This window comes from Haliaeetus albicilla, chromosome Z, assembly GCF_947461875.1.
Source record: "Haliaeetus albicilla chromosome Z, bHalAlb1.1, whole genome shotgun sequence".
Lineage (NCBI taxonomy): Eukaryota > Metazoa > Chordata > Aves > Accipitriformes > Accipitridae > Haliaeetus > Haliaeetus albicilla.
In genome coordinates this window covers 1,132,044-1,148,562 of record NC_091516.1, presented here as the reverse complement: position 1 = coordinate 1,148,562, position 16,519 = coordinate 1,132,044, and the positions used below count along the sequence as shown (strand labels likewise).

At 36.1% G+C, this 16,519-nt stretch overlaps 1 protein-coding gene across 5 annotated transcripts in view; it reads right to left on the bottom strand.

The window, feature by feature from the left end:
* Positions 1-3,485: 3,485 nt before the first annotated feature.
* Positions 3,486-16,519, bottom strand: part of NIPBL (NIPBL cohesin loading factor) — a 171,993-nt gene continuing 158,959 nt past the window's right edge. For 4 of the 5 annotated variants that reach the window (XM_069776865.1, XM_069776870.1, XM_069776868.1 and 1 more), the window contains 9 exons: positions 13,314-13,487; positions 12,567-12,757; positions 11,673-11,780; positions 10,179-10,379; positions 9,620-9,766; positions 7,953-8,248; positions 7,459-7,633; positions 6,659-6,844; positions 3,486-6,095 (listed from right to left, as the gene is read on the bottom strand). In XM_069776865.1, coding sequence (XP_069632966.1) covers positions 5,730-6,095; positions 6,659-6,844; positions 7,459-7,633; positions 7,953-8,248; positions 9,620-9,766; positions 10,179-10,379; positions 11,673-11,780; positions 12,567-12,757; positions 13,314-13,487 — 1,844 coding nt within the window. In that variant the 3' untranslated portion in view covers positions 3,486-5,729. Of the gene's footprint in view, positions 6,096-6,617; positions 6,845-7,458; positions 7,634-7,952; positions 8,249-9,619; positions 9,767-10,178; positions 10,380-11,672; positions 11,781-12,566; positions 12,758-13,313; positions 13,488-16,519 lie in introns of all 5 variants that reach the window. The other variant, XM_069776867.1, reaches the window with a different exon arrangement.

Genomic DNA, 16,519 nt, shown 5'->3' with positions numbered 1-16,519 from the left:
TTTTTGTTAAAAAAATCTGAGTTTTCCCACCTGCTACTTAGCTGGTCAGAACTGAGAATTTTATACAATCTCTATTAGCTATTGGATTTTTTTAGAAAACCCTACTATGTGCATCATAATTTTTTTTCAACCAGTACTTTTGGACAGCAAATAAAAAGAATTTATGAGGAGTGATCCAAATCACAGAGAACTTAGTATTACGTGAATCTGACCTGCAGATTTGTATGTGGAGATGAAGCAGAACTGTTCAGAACTGCCGGGATGCATCAGAAATGAGTTCAAGGCTGACCTTGAATTTGAAAATCTGTCTCCAAATGGGACTGTTCAGAATCAAAAAAGCTCTCATGATTCTGAAATGAATGGATTTTCTCAACCATTACACTTTGTTTGCCTGTGCCCACAGAGCGCATTTAGTCTAAGCAGGAAGCACAAACCCACTGAATTTCTCCTCTACGTATGTATTTCTGGCTTATGGGAATTGAAGGGCAGTTCAGGTTCTGTATTATTTCTGTACAAGCATAAACCCTAAGAGAACTAAGCACGTAAAATAAGAGACAGATCGAAGGCTTTTGCCCAAAGAAAGGGTAAAGTTTTCAGTCTGTGCTTGTAAAGTCAAAATGAGAAGCAGATGATCCCCTGTATGGTTTCTCAAAAATAAATCAACTGTAGTACAGACTTGTGCTGTTTCCAATAAATTTTGTAGCCCTCTATGGTTGGGAAGAGAATTGCAAATAAGGGATAGATAAAACAAATTCAGAAGCTATTTGGGGAGAAGGGAAAGGAGAAAGTGCATTGAAAATGAGCCGATTGACAAAAAATGGTGTTGGGTAAGTGAGGTTTACAGCCCAAGCCAGCAGTTGAAGCGGTGCCCCACACAGCATGGTTCAGTGCTTGTAACTACAGCTTCCAAAAGGCTGAGGCTACATTACAGAAGTAGTAATCCTGTTTAATAGTCAGTCCCCTGGGGATTTGGGGGTGGAAATCAGCTAAATCGTCATTCTAGCTTTTAGGAAGCAGGATACTTGTTTTCAAAACAGAAATACGAGCCTATCAACATGGCTGCACTAAGTACAGTGATGGAGGAAAGCTCTTTTGAAGTCACAACAGATTTCTTTAGTCACTGAAGCAAGGAGAAATACTTGCCACCCTGTGTCACCAACTGTAACTGGGACAGTCAGTTACTTGGTGATCCACTTTTGCCAATGTCGTGTCACAGACTCCCTTGCCCGGACAGATGACCACTAAAATGCACGCCACACGCTTGAATGACCAGCACGCCCGTGTTCGGTTGCCTGCGCTAGCGCTGTCCCACGCTGTCCTGTCCCACACAGGGTAAACACCCCCTCCCACCCCTTGGCTCGCCCAGAACCACCCCTCAGGCTAAGGATTTTTTTGAGGAGGATATTTGGAGGAGACACTTAACAGCTCTGGTAGCTGCAAGCAGTGTATGCAGTTGCATGCATGACAATGAAAACTACTCCTTTCTAGTACAGGGAACTCCAAAATTAGGTGGGAAACTGCATCTGAATCATGTAAAAGCTAGAAACGATGCAGTTATGTCTGATGGGTAGAACATAGACTGGCAAGAATTCTCTCAGAGTAATCAAAAAATGGATTCCCTGGATGCCTTACACATGCCCCAGGCAAAATTTGAGTGTTGTAAGCACAATGAGAAAGGGATCGACAAAGTGTATACGCATTCTATGATTAAAAACTTGCAAGTTTCATTTTGGAAGGGTCCAAACTGAGCTGTTAAAACATTTATTTTAAATAAATGAGATATGAAAATACTATGAATTTATTTGTATATAACAATAACACTTTAATATTTAGTCAAGGAACCATGAAATCTGAAAACTCACTACTTACATTAAGAACTCACCCATTACAACTCAGTACTTTTAATGATAAGATGACAAATTCTCGGAGGGATATGGAAACGCTTGTATGATTATGCTGTGGCTCTTTGGTGAGTGGAAGCAAACTAGGATGTAGGACTTGTGCCTCAGGCTCTCGCTATGTCTAGGGCACGAGACTCTGGACTGCGGGGCACGTAACAAAAGCCTTAGGTGTTCGTTTGAATTCAGCTCCATTAGTATCTGGCTGGGGCTCGGAGTGAAAACAGTAAGTTACACTAAGGGCCAGTGGAACTGGTCCGTTCATTACCCTGGAACATTATTAACACCTGCATTTCGGCAGAACATCCTGCTGTTTAACTAGCACCAGATGAGTCAGATTTGATTACAAACTTGTTTTGTCATGAGCCACAAACACATTTAAGGACTATTTCAGTGCTACAAGGTATTTCATGTTAGAGCTACTGTTTAGCACAACCTAATTATTGCACGGAAACAATATTCTCACTAGTGACACCACAACAGCAAAACAAAGGCTAAAGTTTGACTCAAATTTTAAAATTTTAAATAGCTTTTTTAATGGCCACGCGTCACTAAAATACTTATGCTGAATATTGCCCATGCCTACCTTTATACATGTTAGAGTTGTTAATATAAGCAATAAGGAACCTCAAAAAAATACAAAAGGGCATTACTGAATCATTTAAAAAAATACTTATTTATAATTAAAGTTTTGTCAAAAATTACTGTGATATTTTTATAGCTGCAGATAATGAAAATACTCAAGAATTATTCTGCAATTTTACAGTACTGAAGTGGAAAATTAAAAATAATGATTTCATTCTTATTTATTTAGATTGTGGAAGTGTCTGTGTTCTCTTAGAAAGTACAATATGGCTAGTGTTAATTCTAAAAGCTTGACAATATCCCTTTGTTGGGTAAGCTACCGCAACAAATTTCCACGTACAGAACCTGTACTCAAAGGGAAAAAGCAGGAAGAATAAAAAAAATCAATAATAGTTATAGTTATGTATGTAAATCTATAGCCATACAGTGAAAAAATACTACAAAGCTATGTCAACCCAAAGGAGTAAAATTCTGTCACTGTAGCAATTACTGCACTGCAGCACTTAAAACAAAACCAAACTTTTGTTTTTTGTTTTTTTTTGTTTTTTTTTTAAATGTAGAAAAATCCTTATCTTGGTATGTGCCGTTGCCAATAGTGTGGTTCACGTTGGTGAAACTATGACTGTGACTCAGAGGCTGAGCACTGCACCGATTACAGCTGCACCCTTGGGCTTCCTACTTCACACCGCTGAAAACCATCAGCCCACGTCACACACAGCTCTACAGGAATGCGTTCCCCCAGATGGATGCTACTACATTTTTCTGAATGCAAGCAATCTGAATGTTTGTGATAGGCAAAACAAAACCAGGTATTACTCTGGGTGGTACAGAAGGGGAAAATTCAACTTTTAATTAGTAAGAATCTTATTCAATTTATTCAATAATCTGTAATTAATTTTGTAAGTGTGTATTATAGCCCACAGATCCCATCAAGGAGCTTGCATGCCCTTTGGCATATCATACAATATAGTAACGGTCCAAATACTCTCAACTAAGGCAACATTAGACTTCAGGCTTCTATTGTTTAATTGTAATTTCTTTCTGATAATTTTATTCCAATAAATACCAAAGAAATTGAAATAAAAACCCTTCTTTGCTATTGGGAAAGCCATATGACCAGCAAGCAATTTGTTTACGTACAAGGAAATACTTGTACTACCTATTAAAAATAAGATACTTTAATATAAATAGCATCAGAAATAGCTAACAGACAACTTCATTTTAAACTGCAACTGTATGAAATTCCTGTTTTTATCATTCAGGAATTTTCTTGTGAAGTATTTTCAACTCTTTCTAGTAGTAACATGTGGCACATCACACAACACCTCTGTTCACAAAATATGAACTTCCTGCTATAAAATCTGCTCCTGACCCTGAGAAATACAGTATTCCTTTGTTTGCTACAAAAATGTCCTGCTTCCAGAGCTGCAGAGTGACTTCTGCTTTTTCTACTTCTCCCTACTTTAACAATACCTATCTTAGCCCGAGAGGTGGCTTTTTGTACAGTGAAGAAAACACCATTAACAGTGAAAACAAAAAGGTGGTAAAATACTTCTGTTCAGAAGAATTCCAGTGGTGAAACAGCAAAAAGGCATTTCCCATAGGAACAATTACTAACTAGATTCTGAGGAGTTATTAATAATTTCAGTTTAATGTTTTTTTTGTACATGAGAATATTTTGGAATGCTGTTACTATTCCTCACAAATTGAATAACGTCTTAGAATTCTGCAATCTAGTTTCATAAAAACAGCCTCCTACCATAAATTAAATTTGTAAAAGAAAAGAAACATAATAGAAAGATTTACTTATTAAGAACACCTGTTTTAGATAAATACATTTGAAAACACAGCAGAGTTTCATAGTCCCCTAAAAAATTTAGCTGTTTTAGATTTTTTCTGTTTGCAAATACACTGGTTTTTTACTCTCTAGGAAGGCAAACTGCTTATGAAAGGCTGTGGCAATGCAGTTGAAGCAAATGCTTCTGAAAGCTTTCAATAGCATTTTTTCAATCTACAAAATGTGAAAACATCTTTCAATTAGTAAAAAAAATAGTCTAATATACAAACATTTTTTAAAAAATTCATTTGTGAAGGAATGTAGCATAATTACCCAGACTCATACCCATTCACTCCTCAGATACTGGTAGCTATCTCCTCTTGACACAAACCTCTCTATATTAACCCAGAGAAATGCATACATGGCCAGTTAGCCCAAGCAGAGTAGTCATTCAGCTTTCCCCAAATTTAAACTATCATAAATTACCATTTGGACACCATTAGAAAGAAATTGAAGCATACAAGGAATAAACTATAGTTTCTTTTTATATCAAAATGTACTCTTGAAAATGTGTTTGGCACAGTGCTAAATCATATAGTTAATACTAAATATTGCAGGATACAATAAAACCCTGGAGTTAACTTGTGTTTACACCCTTTAAGGGATAAAAATAAAAAGATACCAATTATTCAGAAGTCAGCCTATACAAACTGTATAAACAATATTTTATGTCTTGTTTTGAAAACCACTGATATAGTAAATTTTACATAAAAGACTGCAAAATAATATAAATGGATTTAAACAGATCTTTACAATAAGAAATTCAAATGGAAACAGACAAGTAACAAAGAGAAGTAAAAAAATTTATTGCAGTATTCGTTCCACCAGATTTGCTGGGGATCCCTTTTCTTGTATTATTTCAGGGTGACCTAATACATCAAAATCTACATTTACAAAAACTCCTCCTGCAGATAGGTCATAGATACTGCATGCTTTTTTTTTCCTTTTTTCTTTTTTTTTTTTTCTTCAACAGAATAAATTATATATCCAGGAGATTCTGCCATTTTACAGCCTGGAAAAACAATGCTTCCCTGGAAACTGGGCTAAGCTAAAGAAAGCCATCCGCTGCTAGGTTAAACTCCAAGAACACTTTATTAAGAACATTAACAGACTAATTTCCAACATTCACTTGTTTATTTTTTTTAAACAGAAAGTTTTTTTTTCAAGATATAAACAATTTTTTTGTTAAACTATAATACAGTGGGAGTAAAAATGAACTGAGAAGTTTCTGCTGCACAACAGCGAAGGAAGCTCCCACAAAAATGTTTACCAAACATTTCCTTCTTTTTTCCCGCGTCCCAGGTTCCATTCTTACTCTTCATTTAACTGATTTTTTTTGCCAGAAAGTTGATATTTCAAGTTTTTCTGTTATTTCAATTCCTGTAAATTTGGCTGCATGTACAAATTCATTAGCTGGAAGTTCCATCCTTGGCGGCATACAGCGATCGTAAAGTCTGCACAACTTTATTAGTCAGCTTATTAGCACTCGTTAGAGCAATTTTTTTGTAAATAATGTCTGACTCTTTAATAGTGTCTACCCAAGGCACCAGTTTGCGGCCATCACGGCGCTTAGCCTCAGTCCAGGAGCCACTGTAGGAGCCTGCCATCCACTGAACACTGAAGCCATTGCTGGTTTTCTGTACTACTCTTGCAATTTGTGGTCGGTCTTTGTACTTTGGACAGCAAATAGCGATGACATCCATGACATCAACACTTTCATTCATCTGTGCTGCCAACTCCGTAGAGTCTGAATTTCGTTTTGACCTTCTCAATGACTAAAACATTGGGGGGAAAAAAGACCAAGTGTTACACAAAAGAACTTTAGTGAAATTATTGCTTTTATTGCTTTTAATCCCTTGACGCCGGGAGTTGGGATTTCCCGGCACACATTCCATTGCCGGCAATGAGACGCACCGCGACCGCCAGCGCCAAGGGGTTAACATATCCTTGTAAAACCACATACTCTTAATTTGTACCCGTGTCTTTATCTCTTATTGATATATAAAATTATATATACACATGAATCATAAAGCTACATAAAAACTTGGCAACAATAAAAAGGATAACACACAGTACATTCCAAAGGAAAATTAATAACTTTTTATACGGGATAAATCTCATTTTCTAGTTTGTTTTTTTTTTTATTGTCTTTTCTGTTAAACTTTCTACAAAAGTTGTATAAACGGTTAAGTAGAGAATCTCTATCTACAAAATGCTTTCTTTCATGTGGATTACATTACTTGGTGTACATTTAATATAATAGACTGACATTTATAAGCACATAAAAATCATTTTACGTAATACGCTGCGAAATACGTTGACTCCTCCTCCGCCTCACCCCTGAAGTGCCTCCTCCTCTATCCTCCCCATCACTTTCATCGTCCTCTGTCTCAGCTGCATTGTTTTTAGGGCTGCCTCCTCCAAGCAGCGAGGTAATTGCTTTGTTCCGAGCATTTGTGCTAGCTGACACCTCTCCATCTTCTTCCTCTTCATCAGGATCCAAATGTTCCATAAGGAGTTTGAACTATTAAAAAAACCAGATTAGTCTACATTGTAACTTAAAAATAGACATTTATATTAAATAAAAAACAAATGGCAAGGTGAAAAACCAGGGTGAAACAAATGGCAGACAACTTCAAACTTGAATAGCTTTTGTTTTGTTTTACAAACATTTTACTTTCCTCTCTTTTTTTTACTAGATATGTAAAAGCTTTCTTCCTGTGTTTCCAAATTTGCAAGTTTTCTCTAACTGATGTTTAAGGATGGGGGTGGGGGAGTGGGGGAGAGTAAATACACTAGATCTAGTCTCTGTTCCTATGATGGAAACAGGGATAAAGTGAACAAATTATGGGAGAGGTATACAAGATGGATACCAGAAATTAGAAAATACTCCATAACGATGAATATCCTTTAGTTGAAATTAATTTTCACTGTGTTTAAACTTATTAGAAGTCTTTGAAAGATAGTCCTGCTAAACATCCCGAAAGGAAGTGGTGAGTTATCAGTATAGCACGTAAGATTACCAGGAACTTAACATTTTGAAATGTTTATCCAATATACCAGCATCTACTTTCAAGTTTATACTGTTTTACCTAGTTTGAAAGGATTTCAGATTTTCTGCAAAGCAACTTTACTTACATCTAAGTACTGTTTTACTATACTCCTCTTCACTTCTTCAGTGATCTTGGAATTAGCCATATCACTCCGCAGAAAATCCAGAGTTTGTTTTGGATGGAAATGCACTCCTGTCTTCCTGTTTATCGCTTTATCATAAACTTTTGCAGATTCAGATGGAGAATATTTCTGAATTTTACTGTTTAAAGAAAAAAAAAGGAAGAGCTTTTAAGGAAAGTCCAAAGTAATTTCACGGAAAAGCTTTTAAAATCTTCAATATAAGTAGTTATATTTTAATCATTCCATATACAATAGACATCCTGGTAAGAAACAAAATCACTGCTTTTTCTAAGCCAAAGTTTCATTACATTCAACTTGCCACATTTATGTTTTTTCTCTTACACAAATCTATTGCTTAAACAATTAGTTACAATCAACTTTTAAAAAAACCTTTCAAACTTAATCCTTACAAAGAACTTGTTAGATAACAAGATGGCCTATTATCTAAATATCCTTACCTATCAGAGAATCCACAGAGGTTCTTTAAATGCTGTTTCAGCATCAAAAGTAATAATATGCCTTGGGAGACATTTGCAAATTCAATTAAAGGAGCTGAATTTTCTGGTAAACATTTCATCACAGCATTTATATCATTTTCTTCATCGGAATCTGAATCAGAGTCTACTCGTTTCCGTAACCTCCGAGGCTTAGAAGCTTCCTCCTCACTTTCGCTCTCACTACCACTGTTACTGTCACTCTCAGTCTCCTCATCTGATGAAGGTTTTCTTTCCTTTTTTTTGTCTTTCACCATAGACTGCAAGACAGAGAAGTTAACACACATTCCAAAATTAGAGTAAGTAGCAGCAAGTACATTTCTAAAAAAATCTTTCCAAAATCATTACTGGCTTAAATTAGCAAGAATTCCCTGAACAATTTTATTAATTTATAACTTGATATTCAAAATTAAAATTATTTGTGATGAAAAGATGCTGAAAAATTGACCCAAAGGCCACATTTTTTGCAAGGTGGCTACAGAAGGAACTGAAGCAACAAGTACTCCATTGACATGTTACTCTTAAAAGACTGCTCAAGTTCATTAGCAGTGACAGGAAAATGCAGAAAATGCAGAAGGCCAAATACAATAAATCAGGAAGAAAATTCCATTTTTCTTTCACCTGGATATTTCTGTGTGTCACATAGGTTTCCATATGTACTTTGGTACAGACTAGTCCAAGCTGGTTTTAATCCTTGTCTCTGAAAATTCTATTACATGAATTACACTGCTGCCCAGAGAAACCCTCAAATGATCATACACAGTATTAATAATCATCAGTTCTACTACTTGTAGAGCTACAGAATTTCACATGTGCTTTATTACTGCACAGAGTATGATGTTTCATAACACAAAACTTAAGATGTCCTAAGCAGGATCTCATCCTTTCTGTGCTGAGTGCTACACACTGGTCCCCAATCTCAAGAAAGCACTGTCTCTTTTGAGCTGATTAAAAATCAACTTTGGTAGGATGAGAATTCAAAGCAGTGTACTTTCCAGGCATGATCTCTGACTTGCACTTACTAGTCAGATTGGACATTCTAGAAACAGGTTTGCTTTCTGACTCTTTGTACCTTCTACTGTTAAAACTGTCCAGGAAATGAAGACAGTGAAGTCTTTAAGAAGCAGCATTTTTCTTATAGGGTTGTGCATTGCCATAACAACAGATACTATACCATGATTCAGATTTTTATATGCTACATTGTATTTAGAGTGTGTCAAGTGACACACATGAAACTGTGATCAACTACTTGACAACAAAAAAACAGCCAATTGGATTTTATTATTAAAATTATATGAACAACCACAGTAAACCAGTATTTCATGATGATTCTGGGTTCATGTGCTTCCAATTAATTATTACTCAAACATATCAGGGAATGATATAGATTTGATGTTAAGATCTCAAAATTCATCATTCCTTTTTAATAATGTAAGCAGCAGTGTAAGGAATGTTTTTAACTAGTGTCTACCAGATGTAGACCAGAACAGAAAGGCTTGCTTGTTTTTAACTACTGGTTACAAAGTAATGTTACTGGTCCATATCATAATAATGGTACTGCATTCACTGAAAAATTGACCAAATTATAGAGAAGCTTATGTTGCCACCATAATAAATATAAATGCACATACCTCTTTAAATGACTGTAGTAGGTTGCTACCAGAAACTGATAGTGTAATGTCTATATGATGCATTATAAACAGTGGCTCTTCCTGTGTTTGATAAGGAAAACAGGCTAGATTGTCTGCTATGTACAAGAGCATATTCACCTCTGTTTTCTGGAAGTTAAAAAAAAGGTACACATAAATACACATACAAATATCTTAGATTTATACACTCATCCTGTCTTCCTAACTGTCTAGAGCAAGAACATGATCACAAATTTTATTCTAGGTACTTTCCCAAACCCACTCTAAACAACATGTATATATGCAAAATTTAGTCATACCTGAAGATACATTATTTCTGATTAGTCCAAACTGAGTATAGAAAGGTACAGAATGATCCAAAAGTAACAAATGCATTCTATTATATAGGTAATATTATATAGATAAATACAAAGCAGAACAAAGTACAGAAGAAAAATAAAGTTATCAATAATTATGTCATAAAAATACATTGTAAAAGGAGAATTTAAGCTTGTGATGTTGTATTTTATTTCTTTTTAAGTGAAGAAAATGTGATACTTACTGCAGTATCATCAAAGAGGTTGAGTAAAGAAATTAGAAACGCTCGTCTGTGTTGACGGTTCCCTCGGATCATGGAGTATAAGTGTGAGCACAATGCACTGGATGATTCATCGTGTCTAAAACCTCGCACGGGATCTTTTGGGCAGGTATTAATTGCCTGTTGTACCTGGTAAGACATCTTCATACCAGCCACTGCTTTCATCTGAAATGGAAAGGTATTTATTTTTATTTAAACCATTGCTTTCAAAGCAGTAAAACTTAGTCCTTTTAAGTGAATGCTCATCTGAAGTTTAACTTTAAAACACGCACTGAGGCAATACTAACTTTTGAGCTGGCAAATGCATTAAAACAGAACTTGTGGCAGAGATCAGAATGTCTTGTGAACTGCCTTCACTGTAAATTCTGTTAGAAACATACAGCTAATCAGTCTACCCACTACAGCCAGGTTTTCCAGTTTAAACAATTTTCACGAATACTGAAATGCTTTCATACGTGAACAGATTATTTTACCAAATGTGTATGCTGGATGTCATTTGTAGTGAAACTGAGTCCATATTAATACAACAAGACTAACAAACAGAAAATGAGGGGCTTTTTGCATATGTTCCGTAATTTCCAGCTGATTTTACTTACTTCAAGGCTCCTGCTCTAGTTTCAGAACACACTGAATCTCTATTCAGGCTGCATACCCAACCCTCCTCATACCACCTCTGCTGCTGTTCAGCAAAGTTGCCTCTTCATCCATACACTGTCTTAAAACCCAGCTGTCTACATAGCAAATTTCATCTGCTAGCGTTCACCTACTGGATTAGGTATTTGTCTGAATGCCATCAACAGTGCAAAGCTTCAATTGCAGTGGAATACAAGCAGATATGAGAAGTCCCACAATGTAGCAAACACACTGAACCTAGACTGGGGCCTTCTGAAATAAGGAGAAGGTGCTGCAGCTCAATTCCAGATCACAAGCAGAATTATTGGCACTATACCACAACTCAAGTCCTCACATAGCCCTAAGATTTTTCCCTTCAGCAAGATCCCTCAGATCTAAACAGCTTCCTATGCTCCTCTTGTTTAGATTACAATTTATAAAGCCTTGATGCCTTAATGTTCTAACACATATACACTAAGGACTTTACTTTTACAAGGTGTTCTCTTCCCTAGTCCACTGATACAGGAAAATCATTATGAAACAGCTGTCCTTACCTCTTAACAAATAAACGCTCCTAAGTACTATTCAGTGAGGAAAATATTACTGGGAATTATAAATTAAAGGAAGTTTTTGACTGGAAGAGACACTTCAAACTATTATACCCTTTTGATTTCTGAGAACAAAAATCTCCGAACAGGGGAAAGGGTAGAGAACACCTCTACAACTGCTTACAGTTGTTGTTTATTTGTTCCTTTATATTCTTTTTCTGCAGCTGAGGCATATTCAGGTATTAAAACACTAGACAACAGAACAGTATTTTGAAAATATTAAATTAGAATTACTTACGTGAATGAACCCAGCATATTTTTTGTCTATTTCCACCAACTGCTGGTCAGCTTTATTTCGCATAGAGGGCTCTGGATCTGTGCCCATAGCAATTAAGTATGGCACACACTTGAAAAACAAACAAAATGATTATTCAGATCGTACCTCTTTGTTTCTCAGACTTTGTTTTTCTACTACACTATTGTTCTTGTTATATTCTGACTACTGCAGAAGCTAGAATAGGAAGCTCTCTGCAACTTACTAGCTGACTACTTTTTGCAAGAAAATAGTACAAAATACTGGAAAGACCAGCATTATAAATGACAGAAGTTGTGTGAGGTTTTAGGTAGTATTTCCCTTCTCTCAAACGCTAAAGTCAATTTACACTACAAAAAATGCCATTTGAAAAAAACCCAACCACCACCTATGACTGAAAATGCACAATGGCTGCAGTACAAAAAATAATTATGAAAACATTATGTAAGCAAAGAACAATGGAGAAGATGACAAGTTCTGACATTGACTGTGGAATTCTATAGTGTTTGGAGGACATGGGTATTGAGGTGGAGGCAAGCTGACACATTTTCCAGGATAAAGAATCAAATGAAGAAAACAACTTGGCATACACCTGAAATTTATAACAGAAATATGCTCCAATGTACATTTGTATGTGCTCTTCAGGCCCTGGCTAGGCTTTTACATCTTGATCCAAAGACAGAAAATACAGCATTTGGAATCTCACTGACTAAACAACATAAAACAGATTTCAAAATATGCTTTCTGTAAAGGTCCCTTGCTGCAATAAGAAATTTCTGTAATACAGCTGAAAGAGAAAAACTCAAAATTTACGTAGCAAGTGTGAAAACCTCTGAAAACCTGAATAACAAAAACTCCCATCATAAAAGCCTACTATACCTGAACAGGATGGATGAGACCTTGGTTTAACGTCAGTGCAATGACATTTAGAGCAAAGTGGCGTACACTGGACTGTGTATGAAAGAAAGCCTCGAGGACCTGTTTGAGATATAGCTGCATGATGGAACTACTCATCCCTGAGGAAATATCACCCATTTCTTTCAGGTCTTCCTGTTTTGCTACTTTTTTCCCTGTAAAAAGGACAAAAGCAATAGCACACTCACCACAGTATAATCATTTACTTTGCTGTTACTTGATGCATGCTATCTTTTAAGCTTCACAATACATACACATTTCAGCTGTCTTAAAATGGGTTTATGACCTCATGAAATGTAGAACAGTCTGATGGTAAATATACATCAAAAAACTAAAGAGATATGACTTTAATTAAAGTCTTGTTCCTTAATAAAGGTTTTTTTATTTTAAAAATTTCTTATATTGTATTGTTTTCTATCTGCAAATTAACCTTAGACAAGATTTTGATAAAAAGTGTTTCTACCATCACTACAGCAATTATGCATTCTGGATCACTTCCAGGATTCATACATCTTGAAAGTAAATAATATGCCTATTATGTATATATACCTATGCACATAATGAATTTTTGAAAATTATTCTAAGATACTTTGGGTACAATATTAATGATCTGATAACAATCTTAAGTGACTCAGTTCATGTATATAGTAATTGTATGCAAGAAAGTTAGGGTTTGCATGCCTCATTAGCACAGAAGAACTCAACACTTACAGTCTCTGTCTGCCTGCTGCATACGTGTATCCTCCTCCTGCAAGTAGGTCTGGAGGTTTTTTAACACCTGGATTTTTAAGTTTACTGAACAGTTCTTATCTGAAAGAATGCTGTTGTAGAGAGTCTTCACTTCCTGTTCAAACATTAAACTTGGGTGTTGTATAAATGCAAATCCTAAGAGTGGAAAAAAAGAGGAAATATTCCATGTTGTTATAATCTAGAAATTGTATTTCTGCTTTTTAAATCTCTTCAAAATAGAGGTATGAAATTTATCTCCTCCCAACAGCATAGCTTTTTCTAGTCCAGACAGTACTGCTTTTCTATATGGACACCATCCATAGCTTATAAGGAGTTCTGTTAGCCATGACAGTTCTATTAGCCATGACTCTGCTGGATAAAGATGGGGTGTTGACACAGGGCAGCTGCACTAAGAAGAGTTATACAGGTCTGGAAGCACGTCCAGTGTAGTGGCCTGCATCTGCATGACTAGGAACTCTCACAAAAACAAGGGAGGAACATTACTAAAAATTACCTGTTGTTTTTCTAATACATATGGAGAAAAACATTCTGCTGAAACTGTGAAGAGTTATTCATATGGAGGCAGAGCAAATGAGGAAAAATTGATAAGTATCACAAGTATTTGAAATAAAATCTTAAAAGAAAAAAAACCAACAGTGAACATAGTAAAATTTATACCTCTAGCTGTCATTATTCATATACCTATTAAGGTCTTCTCTTGAAAACTCTCTGAAGCATTCCCAAGACTACATCTGTTGTAAGATACACACTGTAGAACTGTTTTTAGCTGCATCCTTACCCTTGTCAAGGAACTGGTTGTTCTTAGTCTATACTTCATAAAAACTTTTCTAAATTAGTGACAGTATATACCATTTTAGATCACATATGTAGATTTAGAAGTGCTGCTGACAAACTTTTACAGAGTATCATAAGAAAACAGTAATGGGAACATAACATCCCAATTTAAATTACGTTTAACTTCTTGATTTTTTTTTAGGCTATTCAAGAAAAGCAGACATTAAATGTACTTTCTATGACCACAGGAAACTAAGATTCTGAATGAATACACAGAAAACTTATGAAGATAAATGGCGGGGGGGGGGGGGATGGGATAAAATTATGCGAAAGCAATGTGTAAGAATAGCTGTAACAAAGGGAAGACTGAACTAAGTTTCTAAAAATTCCTCCATACCCACAGAAAAGACAGTGTAGGTAAAGTCTTTTTAAGTCAAGGGCAAGACCTCAGTGTGTTTAAGATCTAATTTCAGTCTCAAAACAAGAAGCAGAGAGAAGCAGGTGAGGTGGAGAGGAAAGAGGAGAAAAAGAAAAAGGAATGATGATGGTCTTTGGAGTATATGGTATTACTGTCCACTCTATACAGGTGTATATTGATGTTTATAACTTGACCACCTCTGAGCAAGTCCAACCCCTTTCTTAAGGTTAATTTTAAAAGTGAAAAGCACATGCATGTATGTGTAACAACCCATTAACACTTTTTTTCCTTCATTCACTTAAAGGAGTCTAAAACACCAGTATTCTCAGGGAAATTCTTATTTTTCCATCCCCTGCAAGTGCGGAAGATATCTTACTTGGCATAAGAATTTGTCATATGAGATGAAAAAAGGCACCTGCTGTGTTTTTTTAAGGACTGGCTTCACATCTTGGGGCTGCCCTCACACCACTTTTCTGTTCATACCTTTGTTTTCACTCTCTTAAGAGTGTTAAGAGTAAGCACTGAACTTGGCTGAATAAGGTAGTACCTGTTAGATACTTACAGGTTTAGCTAAATTTACTAAAAAATTTATATCCTCAACCTGCCTTGCAAGTACACATCTTGAAGAGAAGCATAACCATAATCATTAAGGTTACGGTTAACCTTAATCCCTCAACAGCAGTGACATACGCCAAAGCAAAGGCTAAAACCGTTGAGTGTCCTTACTGAAATGGCACACTAACAATTGCTGATAGGAAAGTACACACTCTTATACACAGTGCAGGCATCATGTGAAAAGTTGAATTAGCTTGCTAGTCCTTTTCAACTTACTGCTGCACGCAAACACTGAACGCCTTTGACAACTTTGCTCAATTACCAGCCTGTAAGGTGGAACTTTGCACTGTCTACCACATCTCCTTATATCTAACAGCTACCCTCAAAATGGAACCAGTACTTAGACGAGATCAATGTATCACTGAAAACAGTTGTTTGAGGTTTAGTTAAAATAAAGACTGATATGCTTACAAACAGAGGAAAAAAAAATATCTTGACTACTGACAGCCACCCCCATTTTCCTCCTTTCCCTGTAACTGACCACAGTTCAGTCTATAATTTAGAAACATTTTTGGTGAATCCAACATTCTCCATATCCATGAGCAAAACAACCATGTCTATGGGTAGGAAACGGCCCCTATCCCACGTGCAATATTCTGTAGATGACAATTAAACTGGACTGGACTACAGTAAGTATTGTGCACCTTGATGTAATACCTAGAAAAACTCCAACTAGTCCAGAAAACCATAGCATTGCTCCTGCAGCAGAGGCAACTCCAAAGCCATTAATCCCGCTCAGCTGTCTGAAATGGTTTCTCACAGAGTATGAAATCAAGATTCAGTCTTGGTTTTTATCCTCGGAGCCCTTCCTAGCCTGAATTGAAGCAGGATATCTAAAAAGCCACCTAAACAGCAATACAGAGAGGCAAATTCTTGTCCACAGTTAAATTATACAATGCAAGTTCACAGGCCTCGGAGACAACTTTCTTTCAACTAAGCCATAACCATAAACTGAACTCTTCCAGAAACCAAGGCCTATCTCCCCAGACAAGATTCTCTCACATGTACAGTTTTTGTCCTTAAGCAGAGGATGAACATGGTACAAACCACTCAATGGCAGTTCATGTAGTACTGCAAGTCACTGAAATACCACACTAATGCCTTCAGATAAAAAATCTATTTAAAAAAATTAAATACAGCCAAAATCCAAAACAAACTGTAATATCCGGACTATGACATCATCTCAATGCCTTGTAAAATCTCAGAGCAACCCCCAGTTGGTATAAACTGCCAGAGTTCCCTTGACTCCTGCAGAATATCTGCTCCTACACTTAAAATGCTCAGTTCTTCCAGCACTTTTTCCAGTTGTTCTTTAACCATAACTTGTGCACTGAAAAACAAGATTTGGAGTTACAACATA